A 17,283-nucleotide genomic window follows, 5' to 3' on the forward strand; every position below is an offset into this window, starting at 1 on the left:
TGCCCCGATGACAATGGGTATCACTGTTACATGCTTCATCCATAATCGGGTGGTTTTGATGGCCAAGTCGTGGTATTTCATATTTTTTCAGTTCTTTTTCTTCGACTCTGGCATCTCCTGGTACCGTGATGTCAATCAATTGTATCCTCTACAACCGTGATATCTGGATGATGATGATGATGATGATGATGATGATGATGATGATGATGATGATGATGATGATGATGGTTGTTGTTGCTGTTGTTGTTGTTATTATTATTGTTATTATACAATTGTATCACAGCGGCCAGTTGTTTCGCCGGATTTGGCATTGGTTACTAGTCGGGCCCCACCCAGGGGCCTAGGACGTCGTAACGTATTTTCGTAATATGCATGCAGATCCAAGCAGTGCGGCTTTTTGCATTTGACTGATGGTGATTTTGCCAATTTTTAACTGTTTTAAATGTAATTCCAGTGCTTTTGGAATAGCACCCAGTGTGCCAATTACCACTGGAATTACCACTGCTGGTTTGTGCCATAGTCGTTGAATTTCGATTTTTAAGTCCTGGTATTTTGCGATTTTTTTCATGTTCCTTCTCGGCGATCCTGCTATCACCTGGTATTGCGATGTCTATGATTGTGACCTTATTTTTCTCAACCAGTGTGATGTCTGGTGTATTATGCGCCAGTATTTTGTCCGTTTGTATGCGGAAATCCCACAAGATCTTGACCATCTGATTTTCGGTGACTTTTTCAGGCTGATGTTCCCACCAGTTTGTTGCTGTTTTAATATTATAATTTTTGCACAAATTCCAATGGATCATTTGTGCTACTGAATTGTGCCGCAATTTATAATCAGTCTGCGTGAATTATTATTATTATTATTATTGTTGTTGTTGTTGTTGTTATTGTTATTATGCAATGCCAAAGTCCTGTGAGAAAGAACGGAGAGATATCTCTTCATTCATTTACCTTGGATTTCTCCGGTTGCCCATCCTCAGCCTTTCAGCTGCACTGCACTCCGGATCCGTCCACAGTCGACCTATGTCATAAACCTGGGGATTAAATGGATATTGTTGTGGTTAGTTCTATTTATATACCGCTAAATCAGCACAGACGCGAGCCGCTTTGCAAGCAAAGGCCAGGGGCCTCCCCAGCCGTGAAAACAAGCAGTGGGTCTCGATCAATAATTCTGGAGTGAACCTGGCCATCATTTTGGACTTGGCTGTTGAGCTTCTTACATTTTTAGCTGGCGCTTGTGGTTTGTTGTGGGGAAGTGAACTTTGAGTTCCCCGGGTCAAGTACAAGCATGCAAGATGTTCCTGGTCCCCTTGACTGACTCGGTAAAACCTGCCTGAAATTCTACGGGTGTTTTATTTCTAACAAGCAAAAGAAAAGGCGAAATGTTGCCCAGCCAGTCGGTGCATGAAGAATGCCATGAATGCTGGTTTCCTTTGTTCCGGGCCTTTGGGTTTTAGCAGCAGACCCCCCCCTCCTCTTCTCAATGTAATAAGGGGAATCCAGGCCGCCCAACAAAGCCCCTCTTCTTTCTGGCTTTTTAGGCAAATCTCTTGTGCAAATTTTCAGCTGCTCTGAAGCTGCCTGGCGCTATCAAAGGACAACATTAATTTGGATTGGTGCATTGGGTGGGTTTGGCACAGACTCAACTGGCGGGCTGGGGGTGGGTGGGTGGGGGGAGAGACTCCCTGGACCGTTTCTGATCTGAGATCAGCTAAGCTGGAGGGAGACCACCTGAGCGCTTCTGAGCGGCAGATGGACCGGGTGGTCTCCTGTCCATCAATCATCGTCTCAGAAAAAGGCCGTAAGTGACATCCTTAGGATGCCGAGGAAACTACATAGATGGGTGAGGAGCCAGGAATGGAACACGGTTTGAAGGTGGGTTTATTGTGGGAGATGAGTGAGGGCGGGGAAGGCTTTGGCATAGAGAGGGCCTGTGGGGGCAACCAGCTTCGGAGAACCCGAGTGGAGTTGTGCAGTGGTTCTCCAACCCTCTGTGAACAAAAAAAAGTTGCCTTGTGCCTCCCTGCAGCCCCTTGCCCCCTCCTCTACATGGGGCAGCCCTTGAAGAGCATTCGGAGACTACAACTCGTCCAGAATGCAGCCGCGCAAGCAATTGTGGGTGCACCTCGGTACACCCACGTTACACCTATCCTCTGCGAGCTGCACTGGTTACCAATCGGTCTCCGGATACGCTTCAAGGTGCTAGTCGTCACTTATAAAGCCCTTCATGGTATTGGACCTGGGTACTTGAGAGACCGCCTGCTGCCATTCACCTCCCAAAGGCCCATTAGATCACACAGGGTCAGCCTCCTCCGGGTTCCGTCTACCAGCCAATGCCACCTGGCTACTACCCGGGGGAGGGCCTTCTCTGTGGCAGCTCCGGCCCTTTGCAACGAACTCCCTACAGAGATTCGGACCCTCACCTCTCTCCAGGCCTTCCGGAAAGCCGTTAAAACCTGGCTGTGCCGGCAGGCCTGGGTTTGATGAGTTCCCTTCCCCTCTTGACCTGTGTGGCTGTATGGCTGTATGGCTGTTGGCTATTTTAAATGTTTGTATTGTACTTTGTGTTCACTTTCCCCCCTTGAGTTGTTCGATGCCCTGAGTCCCTCTGGGAATAGGGCGGCATATAAATAAAACAAATCTCAATCTCAACTTCCTTTGTGCTTGTTGGGCTATTTTGTACCCTCCGGAGTCTTCCCTGAAGCCTCTGGAGGGTGGAAAAAAGCCCAACCTGCCAACTGAAAGTCCGTTCCCGAACTTCTGGGTTGCCCATGGGGCCATTTTTCTCCCTCCGGAGGCTTCAGGAAAGAGAAAAAGGGGCCCAATGCACAAACCAGAAGTCGGTTTGCGTGTTGGGTTGTTTCTCGCCCTCCCCAGGCTTCAGGGAAGACTCTGGAGGGCGAAAAACGGCCAAAAATGAAGGCCGAAATCAGCTGGCCAGCACGCTCATGTGCCCTAAGAAATGGCTCCGCGTGCCACCTGTGACATGCACGCCATAGGTTTGCCATCACGGCTCCGCATGGGGGTTGAAAGGGCTTCAGTCTGTGCAGCTGGATTTGTTGTTTGTAAGCCACAGCCCAACTCACTGCTTAATTGTGAAAATCCAGGACAGTCAGATGCTCTGCTCTGGCACCCAACAACAACAACAACAACAACAACACACACACACACACACACACACACACACACAGTGCAGCACTGAGTGATATGTTTTTTGATTTCTCTTTTAACCCCTCCCTCCCCCACCCCACCAATCTGCATTAAATGGTTTTCTTCTTGTTTCCCTCCCTTGCCCTCCCCCATTCTTCTTCCGAATGAATGTGGGCTTAATCTGTGTGTGTGTTTTTTTTTTATTGATTGCACGCCGGTGTTTGTTTGAAATGGGTTTGCACAGGGAGTGATGTGAGATATAAATTTTTAAGAATATAATTACATAATTATGCCTGTACTGCCAGCCATTTTCAGCCTGAGTGTGGACAATTCTTAACCGAAGAGCCTCATTTGCCGCACTAATTCTCCGGGTTTTGTTTGAGGAGAGGGGCAGGGGGAGTGGGGGGGAGATTAGCAGCAGAGAGGTAAGGCAGGTGCCGTCCACCTGAACAGCAAAAACCTTCCTTGAGATGAAATATTCTGAGCAAGGACCTCAGTTCAGGACTTCATGCACCAACCTTCAATTCACAGCTAATGTGCCGCTTTCCTGGGAATCTCCGTGATGACCTTCTGCCTTTGCACACCGTTGACTAAGTGTGTACCCTGTGCTGAACCTTAGTCGTGGGACACCAACACCTGGCCCAGCCAAGACCCCTCCAGCCAGCCCTGCTCCCCGTGAGGGGCTGGGCAAGAAAGCCACACCTCCCAAGGTTGACGCCCGCTTTTCTTTCTCTTCTGCCTCTTCAGGGGATGGGCAGAACCTGGTGACAGAGGACGTAACCGTGGTGGAGGGAGAGGTGGCCACCATCAGCTGCAGGGTCAAAAACAGCGATGACTCCGTGATTCAGCTCTTGAACCCCAACAGGCAAACTATTTATTTCAGAGACTTCAGACGTGAGTTTGAGGCCAGCGGTCAACCTTTTTGATCTCTGTGTTTGGGGGGAGGGTTTGGGAGGCCTGGGGTGTTTCTCTCCCCCCCTTTGGCTGCCCAGATCAGCCTTCTGGGGCAGTTGGCAGCCTTGTCCTTCTGCTGAGGTTGATTGATTAAATGCCACATCTTCTTGGTGGCACAGTGGTTAGAATGCAGCACGGCAGGCTCACTCTGCCCACAGCCTGGAGCTCAATCCTGAGCAATAGCAGTAGCAGTTAGACTTATATACCGCTTCATAGCGCTTTCAGCCCTCTCTAAGCGGTTTACAGAGTCAGCATATCGCCCCCAACAACAATCCGGGTCCTCATTTCACCCACCTCGGAAGGATGGAAGGCTGAGTCAACCCTGAGCCGGTGAGATTTGAACAGCCAAACTGCCGAACTAGCAGTCAGCTGAAGTGGCCTGCAGTGCTGCATTTAACCACTGCGCCACCTCAGCTCTTAATTATGGCTCAAGGTATGGCTAGTCTACAGAAAAGAAGGACTAAGGACAACAGAAGGCAAGACAAGAAGCAACGGTTGGAAACGAACCAAAAAGAGAAGCAATATGGAATTGAGGAGAAACTTCCTAACAACGAGAACCATTAACCAGTGGAAGGTTTGGGTGCCCCATCACTGGAGGCTTTTAAGAAGAGGCTGGACAGCCACCGGTCTCAAATGGTATGGGGGTCTCCTGCTTGAGCAGGGGGTTGGACTAGAAGGCCTCCACGCTTCCTCCAGCTCTCTTTTGATTCTGATTCTGATGGTTCTGCCAGCCTCCCATCCTTCTGAGGTGGGTCAAATGAGGATCCAGGTTGTTGGGGGAAACACGCTGACTCTGTAAACCGCTCAGAGAAAGCACTGCGGAGCAGCCTGCGAGTTCGAGTGCTGTTGTGCCTCGCTTGCAGATTGTAGGTGGCCCAGCCAGGAAAGGACCACCCCACCGCATCCCGGGCAGCCAATTTACTAACCTGTTTGTGTGCTAAACAAGCAGAGTGAGGGGGGGGGGGAAATAAGCTGGAGGAAGTAATTACAAGTACTTGTTAAGGGGCATTTGTTTATCTTGATTGGCAAGAGAGCCTGCTGGTTAAATCCAAATTGCAGCGGAACAATAGAAAACGAGAGGATGGAGGGGAGAGGGAAGAGATGCTTTTGCCAGTCGAAGCCCTGGGAGCCCTGCGGTTCTTCTGTGCGCTCTCGGCCCGATTCCCCTTGTCTCTTCCTTCCGCAGCCTTGAAGGACAGCAGGTTTCAGCTAGTGAACTTCTCTAGCAGCGAGCTCAGAGTCTCCCTGACCAACGTCTCCATTTCGGATGAGGGAAGATACTTCTGCCAGCTCTACACGGACCCCCCGCAGGAGTACTACATGACCATTACGGTGCTCGGTAAGAGTCCCATCTCCATCCCCAGCTCCTTCGGAGGCCCCCGGAGGCAGGTCGGAGAAAGCAGGGGAGGTCCGGATGGGCATCCGTTCCACAGCTTTGAAATGCATCCTCACGGTTTACATCGTACAATGAAGTCCGTGTCCCAGGGGTGAAATCCTCCCAGTTCGGCCCGGTTTGGCTGAATCGGCAGGGGACGATTGTCATCAGTTCTCCGAACCAGTGGCAAAAATGCCTGGTGGTCCCGCTGACCCCTGCCTGGTCACCCGGTCTCTGCTCACCTCTTCCAGTTGCTCACCCAGCCCTTCTGGCCACTCGACCCACCCACCCAATCCGAACGTTTCTCCCCCCATTCACAGCAGAACTGCTGCAGCCTGTCCCTTTAAGATCGTCCCCGGGAGGGAGGGGCCTGGGGTGGACCATGAAGGGAGCAGCAGCACCTCTGCTGTGAACGGAGGGAGAAACGTTCGGATTGTCTCAGCTGCATTTAACATTGAATTCTGTGGCAGAGGCAATCCAAACAGTTCTCCCTCTGTTCACGGCAGAGCTGCTGCAGCCTGTCCCTTTAAGGTACGTTGACCCCCCAGGAGGGAGGGGTCCAGGGGGTCTGCCGCACACCTCCCTAAGACCGATAAGATCGCACAGGGTGGACCTAGACAATGTCGGCTGGCGGCGCCTCGGAGGAAGGCCTTTTCTGTTGCCGCTCCGGCCCTATGGAATGAGCTACCCCCAGAGTTCTGGACCCTTCCCACTCTCATGGCCTTCTGAAAAGCTATTAAAACCTGGCTATTCCGGCAGGCCTGGGGCTGTTGACCTCTTGTCCGAGGTCCAGCCCTGCTTAGACTGGGTGTGTGGTGTGTTTCTTTTAATCTGTTCTCTTATATTTGTCTTTTTACCTTTTTCTTAAAATTTTATTTCTGTAAGCCGCCCGGAGTCCTTCGGGATTGGGCGGCCTATAAATTTAATAAATAGAAATAGAATAGAAATAGAAAGGGAGCAGCAGCTGCGCTGTGAATGGACTTATACACACATTTGTTTCCTACCGGGGTCTGTGGGCAAGGCTTGGTGGTGGTGGTGGCGGGCATGTGGCTGAGTGGGCGTGGCCATGAGTGACATTGAGTTGGCCACAACCAATCAGTCACAGGAGGCCGTCACCAAGCCACGCCCACATAACCAGTAGTAAAAATAAAAAATGAATTTCCCCACTGCCATGTCCCCATTATCTGTGGGGGCTGGGATGGATGTGACAAAAGTTGAAACTGAAGAAGCCACTGAAGTATAATTTATAATTTAGGAGAAAATGAAGACAAGACACATTCTCCTTCAACCTGAAAGCCTGCAGCATTTAATGGTGCACACCAAGTCTTTTATTGGGTTATAAGGCATTATAAAATACAAAATGCAAAAGCAAATAAGAGGACAGTGTAGGAGGAAGGGAAAAGGAGGGGACGGAAAGTTAGGAAGGGTAGGAAAGGAAATATTGACTTCCGACTCTCTGTAGAATAAGGCATTAACAACAAATCACAGCTTTTTGTATTCCCACTGGCCATTTTTACAAAAACTGATCAGTCTGTCTGTGAAACCCAAAATCAAAGTTTCATTCTTTTCCACATCAAGCGTGAAGTTCAGGAGCGGTTTCCATGTGGAAGCGAAAGGATTTATGTTCTTTTCTTTGAGCAGAGGGGTCAGTTTTGCCATTGGGTCAAGTCTTCTCTGAAGGAGCACGTGTCTTCCATGCTCTTGCCTCTCCAGGCTTTAGCCCATCCCACGCCATCTTCGAGCGCCTCCCCCGCCTCCTTTCCTGTTGGGCTAAGTAAGTCTAGACCAGTGTTTCTCAACCTTGGTGACTTTAAGTCCTATGGACTTCAACTCCCAGAATTCCCCAGCCAGCTATGCTGGCTGGGGGATTCTGGGAGTTGAAGTCCATAGGACTTAAAGTCACCACGGTTGAGAAACACTGGTCTAGACCTCCTTTTGCCAGCAAGCCAGCTGGGGAACTGGCCTCCCCAGTCTGTCCTCCGGTTCCTCGTCGCTCCCTAAAAGTAGCCGTGGGCTGAGCAAATCCATCAACGCTGGTTAACGAATTCCGCAAGAGCCCCGGCTTCTGATTATGGCAGCCTCTGATGCTCCTGGTAATGAGGGAGCTTGAATTGCAGCGAGAAATCTCCAAGTGAGATTGCTCCCCTTGATTACTTGCAGGGGGTCCTCCTCTCCCTCTGCATTTCATGAGGTTCGGTTATTAGTTCGAGAGTATATTATGAGATCTTAAAATTAGCCTGCAGTGTGAATCTCAAATTGGGCTACCTTCAGCTTGGAGAAATTGCTTCCTGGGGGTGGCTTCCTGGCCATCCTCCTTTCCCTGTCTGGCTCAGACTGGAGACCTGGGAAGGGCTGTGCTTCTCCTTTCGGGGGTCCTTTCCCTTCCCAACAAGGCAGGGTGTCTCCTGGGATGCCCTCCATGCTGAGCACGCACGCACACACACACACACACCCCAGAGGTGGAATTCAGCAGGTTCTGACCAGTTCTGGAGAACCGGTAGTGGAAATTTTGCGAAGTTGGGAAAACCAGTCAATACCACCTCTGGCTGGCCTCGCCCACATCTATTCTCTGCCTCCCGAGTCCCAGCTGATCGGGAGAGAATGGGGATTTTGCAGTATCCTTCCCCTGCCACGCCCACCAAGCCACACCCACAGAACCGGTAGTAAAACCTTTTATGACACACATCCATGCACGCCGTGAATAGCGATGGCATTTCTTGGGAGAACCGGGGAGAAGCGGCTGCTGCGAGATGCCTCCTTACTCGGCCTGGAAGCTGTCGGGCACCAACTTTTTCCTCCTTTCACTTTTTTCGAACCCCCCCGGATGATTTTCGGAATATCCTTGCTCCTCAGCTGGGAAACAACAACCCCACCCTGTTTTCCCCAGCTGAATCACTCGACGGCCTCCTCAGAACAAATCAGAACCAAAAAGGCCACTTATTCGCAACAACATGAATTTAAATCTTTGTTTCAGAGCTTTGTTAAATGCCAGCAATCATCTCCTAATGCCAGGATCGCTGATTAAAAAGTAGAAGCCGCCCAGCTCTTCCATCCCTCCCCTCCCCCTTTCTCTCTCTCCCCCCCCTCCTCTAAGGGATCGGGAGGGGCCTTGCAGATGTTTTAGTTGGTTCACGGTTCTCCAGTTATGCCTCAGATTATCCTCCGTTCAAGACGTGGCTGGATTTGTTTCATCCCTTCGGCTTTGAGAGTCACTAATATGAGAAACCTGCACAGAATGCGAGCTTGAAGAGGAAGGAGAAACAGCTTCCCTCTTTAAAACAATTGTTTTCTGATGACATAACGACTCCTCTGGGCATCTGTGCGCTCTCAGGGGTGTCTTTACAAGGTGGGGGGCATTTCTGAAGTCCCGTGGTTTTTTAATAGCCATTTTATTAAGATTTACTATTAAAGAGATAAAACTAATATAAAAAAAAAATTAAGGGGCAAAAACTAGGAAGCGCCAAAAGGGGGAGAAAAAAAGAGAAAAGAAGAAGTGAAAATATAGTAAAGAAAAATAAAAGAAATATATAAGGAAATGACTTTCCCTTTCATCACAAGTGTAAAAACTTGCCACCTTCTCTAAAAAACACCTTCTCTTCCTCCCAAATCTCACCTCTTATCTGTAAACGAATCCTTAGAGCCTCATCTGCAGTCCTGATCAGCAAAGTCCATTAAGGTTACCAGAGATAACAACATACCTATTTCAACTTTGATCAAAAAAACCAACTTTAAAGTCCTTCGTTTTGCTTTTAACAATCTTGATCTTTAGTCCCTTCAAATAACGTCCTAGAATTTGATTTCTTTTCATTTCTTCTTTGTCCCTCCTCGCAAAATTCTTCAAAGCTTTAACAAGTCGCTTTTGTAAATCCATTATAGGAAAGTTATCCAGCTCAGTCTTGTGATTTGTTTTTTTTTTGTCTATCCCTTTTTAATTATTAAGACATTACGTCATTGCATCCATGGAGACAGACACAAAATTAAAATTAACTCCTGGGTTCATTCTGGTGTGGGGTTTTTTTTTAAGGAGAGAAATCACACTTCTACTCTTAGTTAGCCTTCTTTGTCCCAGGGGTGTCCAAACATGGGAACTTTAAGACTTGTGGACTTCCAAGTGTGCAAGTCTTAAAGTTCCCATGTTTGGACACTCCTGGACTAGTGTATGTAATGTCGTTCATTATTTGGGGGTAGTAAAAAATGGAGCATTGATGCTTCAGAGATGTCAGAGAACAGGAAGGAGGTCTGGAAATGCAGGTAAGAGCAGCTTTGGTGTTAAAATCCTGGTAAGGTTGCTTGTTGGATTGCAAGTCACTGAGATTGTCCCCTTTTGTGTTTTTTGACCTGTTTCCTTCCAGTCCCGCCACGTAACCTGAGGATTGAGTCCCAGAAAGACACGGCCGTGGAAGGAGAGGAGATTGAGCTGAATTGCACGTCCATGGCCAGCCGGCCAGCCACGATGCTCAAATGGTTCAAAGGCAGCAAGGAGCTCTTTGGTAGATCCACCCCCCCTCCCCCACCCATCAACTTAACCAATGGTGTAGATTTAGAGGTGCCTTGGGAGGAGGGAGATGAGGGGTGATCTGATCTCAGATGCAGAGACCAGGCCTGGTGTGGCTTCTGCCGGCTGCCTTGGTTTTATTCTGCAGGGAATGCAGGATTGACTCATATTATGACCTTCCTACTTGAGAGCCAACAGTCAAAATACCCGAGGACATCTCGGAACCTGAAATCAGGCAGCTCACCCAATATGTTCTTGAACCACCAATGCAACCTATCCAGAACCAGCAGGAAGCCTCTCCCAGCTCAGAGACAGCTCTCCCCACAGGTTCCTCCTAGGAGAAAAGATGGGGTGCCTTGTCTGTCAGCTTTACTATAGACCCCTTGGCCCCCGGCAGAGGACACCCCATTCTTTGCTATCTGATCCATCTCCTTCTAAAGCCCTGGGTCCCATCTGTAGTTTCTTTTAGATGGTCAGCCAGCACTGGGAAGCGAAGTACAGCCCTTGACATCAGCTGGTCCTTCAGAGTTTGACCCCCCTCACATTGTACCTCTTTGCATTATAAGTTTAAGTTTATAAGTTTAATAACATTTATATGCCGCCCAATCCCGTAGGACTCCGGGCGGCTTACAGTACAGAAATAAACAAAAAAGTAAGACGCAGGGAAGAAAGATAGATTTAAAATACAACACATCATACACTCCATTTTGAATGGGGCTGGGCCGTATTTTGGGGTCAACAGCCCCAGGCCAGCCAGAACAGCCAGGTTTTAATGGCTTTCCGGAAGGCCGAGAGAGTGGGAAGGGTCCGGCATTGCCTTCCATCCCATTCTCCTTACTCAACAGAAGACTCCCCAAATGTTTCAGCTGTGCAACTGAGCCACAGCTACCACGCCATGCTCCAAAGGCCTGGCTATCTCAGTGGGGCACCTCACCCTCCCTGCCAGCACCGTAGTTGAGAAGAGCCATGTCATCCCTGAAAGCAGGCAGATTTTCACCACAAGAGTGGCATCAAGGACCAAGCAGGCGCTCCCATGCCCATCAAGCAAAACAGGCTTTGACTTCCAGGAGAACATCTACTGAACGTGGCCTTCACTGGTCTCCCCGCTAAACATTTACCGAGCGAGCATAGCAGCCCATGGTCATTCATGCAAGGGGCGCAGATGTTCTCATTAGACTTCTCTGTTGATTTTTGCCTCCGAGGCGGTGCGGCAGCCCCTTCCAGACCAGGAGGCAGCCAGTGGCACTTCCCACATCTGTGGGGGGGAGGGCATCCTCCCCTGCCTTCATCACAGCCCTCCTCATGTTCTGCCCTTCTCCTTCCCCTTCCTTTTGGCAGGGAGCCCTGTGGGATGTCTCCGTTTCCACCCGCTGCCACCACATTTTCCTGGTCTTCAATAGTACCCGTGCTTAAATATTTTAATTACTACTTTTAATTATGCAAATCCAGGGAGTCACTTTCCTTCTTAATTATTGATGACGGCTTTTGGCAGTGGCATCAGAGGAAGAGGGTAGAGGATTTTTGGCTCCGTTGACTTGAGTGTTTGGAAGACATCCTGGAATCCTAATCCTGGCGGTTGAGGGTTGCAGATCTTATGTTTAATAACACGAGGCGAAGGTGGGGTCTCCCTTCCCTTTGAATCCGGGAGCCAGGAAGAGCACGAGGTGGCCGTCTTCATTTTGCTGGTAGGGGGGGGGCTTCACGACCTCGGAATTCAACCTCCTTTTCTCTCCCCTTCATTGAAGTCTCCACTCAGGCAGGAATGCTTCCAGGGGAGTAGGGTCTACCCCATGGCAACTGATTTGGCTGTCTGCATCTTTAGGATGTGCCAGAAAGGGACATCAGCATGAGAGGTGGAAGATCAGGAGATGTTCTGAGACTTCAGGGCTCCAAAGGCAGAAGGAACACATGCCCCAGTGGGATTTCTTCCCTCCTCCCAATTCCAAACCTGTGGGAAATTCCAGGGTAGTTGTGAGATCCAACTAGGTTATAGAGGAGTGAGGTGGCCGCGTGTGGCCGTTCATGGCTGACCTTCCCTCTCGTCTCCCTGGTCTCTCCTGTCCTGCAGGCAAATCAGAAGTGGAGCAGTGGTCAGACATGTACACGGTGACCAGCCAGCTCTTGCTAAAGGTCAAGCGGGAGGACGATGGGGTCCCCGTTGTCTGTCAGGTAGACCACCCTGCCGTTAAAGACTTGCAGACCAAGTACTACCTTGATGTAATGTGTGAGTACCATGATCACAAGCTCTTCACTCCTACGCCTATGCTGTTTATCTCTGGGTTTCTTACATTGGATATTTGGAGTATTGAATGTTAGCTTAATGCTTTTCCTGCAGTTTTTTTTTTTTTATGTCTCCTTTGAAAAAGTTCTGCTGTTCCCTCTTGGGCGAATCACACAAATCTGCCTGTTGTTTTAATACAGACATCTGACTTTCATGAACTGGCACCTTCCAGATAATTTGGGGCTACACTTTCCATAAATCCCAGCCATAGGTCCATATCGGCTAGAATCTATGAGCGGTTGAGTCCAGCAACATCTGGAGGATATCATCTTAAGTAAGACCAGAGGTTCAGTATAGTTATGGATTTCCACAAAGCCTTGAAATCCTGAAGGACATGTTGAAGAAGAATCTTCTTGCAGTAGAGATCCTCCAGTTGTGATGGAATACGATTCCTCTGGTCTTCTGGCCATTGTGTCTCCTCAGTTCCTCATTATATCTCAAAGACAACAATGTTGGCCTTAGGCGCCATTAAATCTGTGTTGAATGAACCTCCTCCTGAAGTTCAATTATCATCTTAACAGTGGCCAGCAGCCTTTGAGCTGCCCGTTCTGGGCCACTTCAGAGATCGAGCAGCAGCGAGTTCAGGTTCACCGTCAAATGAGGTTGAAATATCATTTACAGCAGCCCTTCTGGGTCCCTTTTCAACATTGGCCTGGCTCCTTGGTGGTTGACGCTTCTCCAACCAACTGCTTTTCCCATTTATTCTGTTCCCCCCCCTGAATTTTTGGCTGGCAATATTGCTTGATGCTGAAATGCTGCATAGCCACGTATCCTATAAACCAGAGGTCTTCAAACATGGCAACTTTAAGACTTGTGGACTTCAACTCCCAGAATTCCCCAGCCAGCATAGCTTACTCTCTTGTAATCCCTTCCTCTGCAATCTCGCCACTTAGATCAGAGGTCTTCAAACTTGGCAACTTTAAGACTTGTGGACTTCAACTCCCAGAATTCCCCAGCCAGCATAATTTACTCTCTTGTAATCCCTTCCTCTGCAATCTCGCCACTTAGATCAGAGGTCTTCAACCTTGGCAACTTTAAGACTTGTGGACTTCAACTCCCAGAATTCCCCAGCCAGCATAATTTACTCTCTTGTAATCCCTTCCTCTGCAATCTTGCCACTTAGATCAGAGGTCTTCAAACATGGCAACTTTAAGACTTGTGGACTTCAACTCCCAGAATTCCCCAGCCAGCATAACTTAGTCTCTTGTAATCCCTTCCTCTGCAATCTCGCCACTTAGATCAGAGGTCTTCAAACTTGGCAACTTTAAGACTTGTGGACTTCAACTCCCAGAATTCTCCAGCCAGCATAACTTACTCTCTTGTGATCCCTTCCTCTGCAATCTCGCCACTTAGATCAGAGGTCTTCAAACATGGCAACTTTAAGACTTGTGGACTTCAACTCCCAGAATTCCCCAGCCAGCATAGCTTACTCTCTTGTGATCCCTTCCTCTGCAATCTCTCCACTTAGATCAGAGGTCTTCAAACTTGGCAACTTTAAGACTTGTGGACTTCAACTCCCAGAATTCCCCAGCCAGCATAGCTGGGAGTTGAAGTCCAACAAGTCTTAAAGTTGCCATGTTTGGGGACCCCTGCTATAAATATTGTCATTAGAGGATAACTTTCGGTAAATCCACGAAGTTAAATTACTGGCTTGGCACTAAGCTGCGGCTTCCTATTTCAGGCAGTTAGAGGACCAGAGGGTGGCAGAAAAGATCTGGGCCCTACCTGTGCTTCCTTTTCCTGCTTACCTTGAAATATTGCCTAGGACCATGGCAGCCCTGAGTAGCATCCTGGGAGTTGGCAGGTGCCCCCATCCCATCTGAATGCCATTCAGGTGCAGAGTCATGCGAAGCATGGAAGGATTCGTGCCTTAAGCAGCCCGCCAATTTAATCACGGATCCAGAACTACAGCAGGGCGATGGCTGCCTTTTGTGTTTGCAACTCAACCGTAACGTTACACAAAGAACCCTCCCCCGTGTTAATTTATTTCTCCTGCTTCATTATGTTGTTCCATTATGAGCATTTTGCTTACAATTTTCATATCACCCCAAAGTATTGGGGAAGGAACATCCCTATAATGGGGAGAGAACCACCATCAGATATTACCTAAATTGGCAGGTTGTGTGCAGCCTAAGTCAGTGTGCTAATGTGTAATTCATTTATGCAAACGTTCTGTCCATTAGCGTTTCTGGTAGAGCCCCATTAGCTTTAATAACGTATTAGCACCTTTGCTAGGTCTGATCAGAGGAGCTTTCCCAGGTACTTACACACACGTGTCAGTACGCAGAGTGGAGCTTCCTTGGAAAACGGTCAGGACCTCCGTCCTTCCAGCGCCAGGGAGAACCGTGCGGGAGAACTCCAGGGGCTCCGTCTCAAAGAGTAATGAGCAGAAGTGTCACGGCCATGCGGTTATTTATTTACAGGGATCTAATCAGAACATTTCTGAGGTCAAAGATGTCTTGGATTATGAAGAAATGGTGGTATTTGAAGAGTGTAGGTATCTTCTCCCTGATTGTGTCTCTCTTACCTAAGACAAAACTTACCTGCTTCTCTCTTGGCATCCTGATGCCTGATGCAGCTTGGAGAGAAACACAGCCCACTTGTCTGTTGCTTGAAATCCAGATTACTACATCACGCCCCCCTCACCCCCCCCCCGGCAGCTGCTCAGAAAAGCCACACTTTGTAAACCCCAGGCCAACAATGACCCATTCTCAAAAGATTTCCGGGCTCTGCCATTTGCAATCAGAGCCTAGAGCTGGCTCACTGTTACCACTTCATACCTGTCAGTTATGACCATCCTGTGGTTGCCATGCATGGGGAGCCCAAAACGCCAAGCCGGGAGGGACTCTTTTAACGTTGGAGCGCAGGGCTGCATCCAGCCTTCTGCTTCCCAATTGGCAGCTGGAGAGAGAGAGAGACCCCTGGTGGGAGAGGACACGGAAGGTCCTGGATCTTGGTTCTCCCTGCCTGGCCCAGGTATGAGCTGATCCTCTTTCCCTGATCCTCTTTCCCTGAACCAAAGAATGCACAGTCACAGCCCATTATTTTTTTTCACTTGGGCGTGCTTAGTAGAAGATAGAAGTCAGAAGGTAGCAGCTTGTGATAAAAAGGAAGGAATTACTAGGTGAAATTCAAATTATCTATGGAGCTTTTTTCAAGGCTGTGGGCTAATTCGTGTTTGCTCGAAGGCTTGAATAGACAGCTGCGTTGTGAGCATTAGCACCAAAATGGAAGGAGGAGTGAAAATGAGAAGTCTTTGGGACCGGCTGAGGGCGTTTGGGAGCCCTTCACCTGGAGCGAAAGACTCTGGACAAGTTCTTAAAAGGAGAACATTAACTTGAAATCCACGCAGTGCCACAGAAGAAGCTTTATATGAGCATGAGCAAAAGGCAACTTTTCACACATGAATGAAGAGTAACGGAGGCTTCCTAAGCAATTAGCTTCAACGGGGTGAACTGTGGTTTGCACAAACACCATTGCCACACATCCAAATAAGTTGGCTTGTGGCATATAACAACTGGAATCTCTGCTTGTGTCTAGAAGAAGTCCGGTCAGGCTAGTCTTGGGCTCATATCTATGCATGTAGGAAGCCTCTTGTTGAACCAAAGGATATTCTTCCTTGGATCATGTGCAGCCTCTCTTCTGTCCTACAGCTGTAAAGGGGTTTGAATGAGTAAAGAGTGGTGGGCTGATGCCGTCTCCCAGCACTTCCAGCTAAGAGTTGCTGGGATATTGGGGTGATGAGGGCAATAATCAAATCAGATGGCAAAGCGAGAGGCATTTTGGACAACCCGCAAGGGTTATGGTCCTCTTCCTCACAGTTCCATCTTTTGAAGCGTGGAGCAAGTTGTTAAAGGTATTTGTGGCTCCTACACACAAGAGGGGAGAGAAAGGAGGCTTTGAATTAGTGCAGAGATTGTTTAGGCAGGAAGCTACATTTCACATCTGGCAGAGCCTTTTTTTATACGATAGCATTTCCAAGAGTTGGGTCTAAGCCATGCGTGGCTTCATTGGAAGTGACCTTACTGCTTTAGAAATTCAAAAAAATCATCATGCCGGACCTCTGGATGAGGAATTTGACCTGTCAAAGGAAAGGATTAAAGTGGAAGAACTAAAAAGATTAGAGTGGGAGAACTAAAACTAAATATTAGCCCCAACCCTTGTAGGGTCATTTAGTCCAACCCCAAGCAGGAGACTCTACACCATTTCCGACAGATAACAGTCCAGTCTCTTCTTGAAAGCCTCCAGGGATGAAGCTCCCCCAACTTCTGAATGTAACTTCTGATCCATGGATTGATTGTTCTCACTGTCAGAAAATTTCTCCTTATTCCCAGGTTGAATCTCTTTGTTCAGTTTCCATCCATTCTTCCTTGCCTGGCCTTTGGGAGCGTTGGAGAATAGCTTGACCCCTTCCTCTCTGTGGCAAATATTGAAAGACTGCTATCGTGTCTCCCCTGGTCCTTCTCTTCACTAGACTAGCCAAGCCCAGATCCTGCAACCATTCATTGTATGGATATCTTGCTTGACTTAGACATTGACGGGCTTTAACACCCATCAGAGTATTTCATTAATACATTCAGGGGTAAAATTACTGTGTGGCAGGGCTGACTTTACAGCTGTCCCCAGCCAAGCCATCCATCTGCCGAGTTCACCCAAGGTAGAGATAAGGGTCTTTTCAGAAGTTAAGAAAGAGGATGGCGAGTTGCCAAGTATTGTAAGTGCAAAGAGTTTCGGTTCTTGACTAGGTAGCTGTATCTGGTAGCTCCCTGAAAGCCATATCCCCAAAGAGAGGTTGCCAAGAGAATCAAGAAATGCCCACAATAAAAATGGAGAGATAAATTGGGGTTTTTGAAGCACAACTCTCCAGTTGCAAAAGTAGATCGATTCCTTCCCCCGTTCAATAAGTCTGGAAAAAGAAGATTTGAGAATCTTGCTTGGGGTTTATAGCCTGACCGTGGGCCATTCGAGGGGCATCTGTCTGCATTGGTTGACTCCTGTACATTCACAGTCGAGGAGGGGACGGGGTGC

The 17,283-nt window shown here is 48.5% G+C and overlaps 1 protein-coding gene across 6 annotated transcripts in view; it reads left to right on the forward strand.

Annotated features, from left to right (window-relative positions):
• Positions 1 to 17,283, forward strand: part of CADM1 (cell adhesion molecule 1) — a 219,675-nt gene that overhangs the window by 158,951 nt on the left and 43,441 nt on the right. For all 6 annotated transcript variants that reach the window (XM_087706474.1, XM_087706475.1, XM_087706478.1 and 3 more), the window contains exons 2-5: positions 3,898 to 4,044; positions 5,291 to 5,443; positions 9,832 to 9,969; positions 12,043 to 12,198. In XM_087706474.1, coding sequence (XP_087562600.1) covers positions 3,898 to 4,044; positions 5,291 to 5,443; positions 9,832 to 9,969; positions 12,043 to 12,198 — 594 coding nt within the window. The remainder of the gene's footprint in view (positions 1 to 3,897; positions 4,045 to 5,290; positions 5,444 to 9,831; positions 9,970 to 12,042; positions 12,199 to 17,283) is intronic.

The sequence above is a fragment of the Thamnophis sirtalis genome, unplaced genomic scaffold (assembly GCF_051295495.1).
Source record: "Thamnophis sirtalis isolate CommonGarterSnake01/CBP01778 unplaced genomic scaffold, rThaSir2_p1.2 scaffold_2, whole genome shotgun sequence".
Taxonomy (NCBI): domain Eukaryota; kingdom Metazoa; phylum Chordata; class Lepidosauria; order Squamata; family Natricidae; genus Thamnophis; species Thamnophis sirtalis.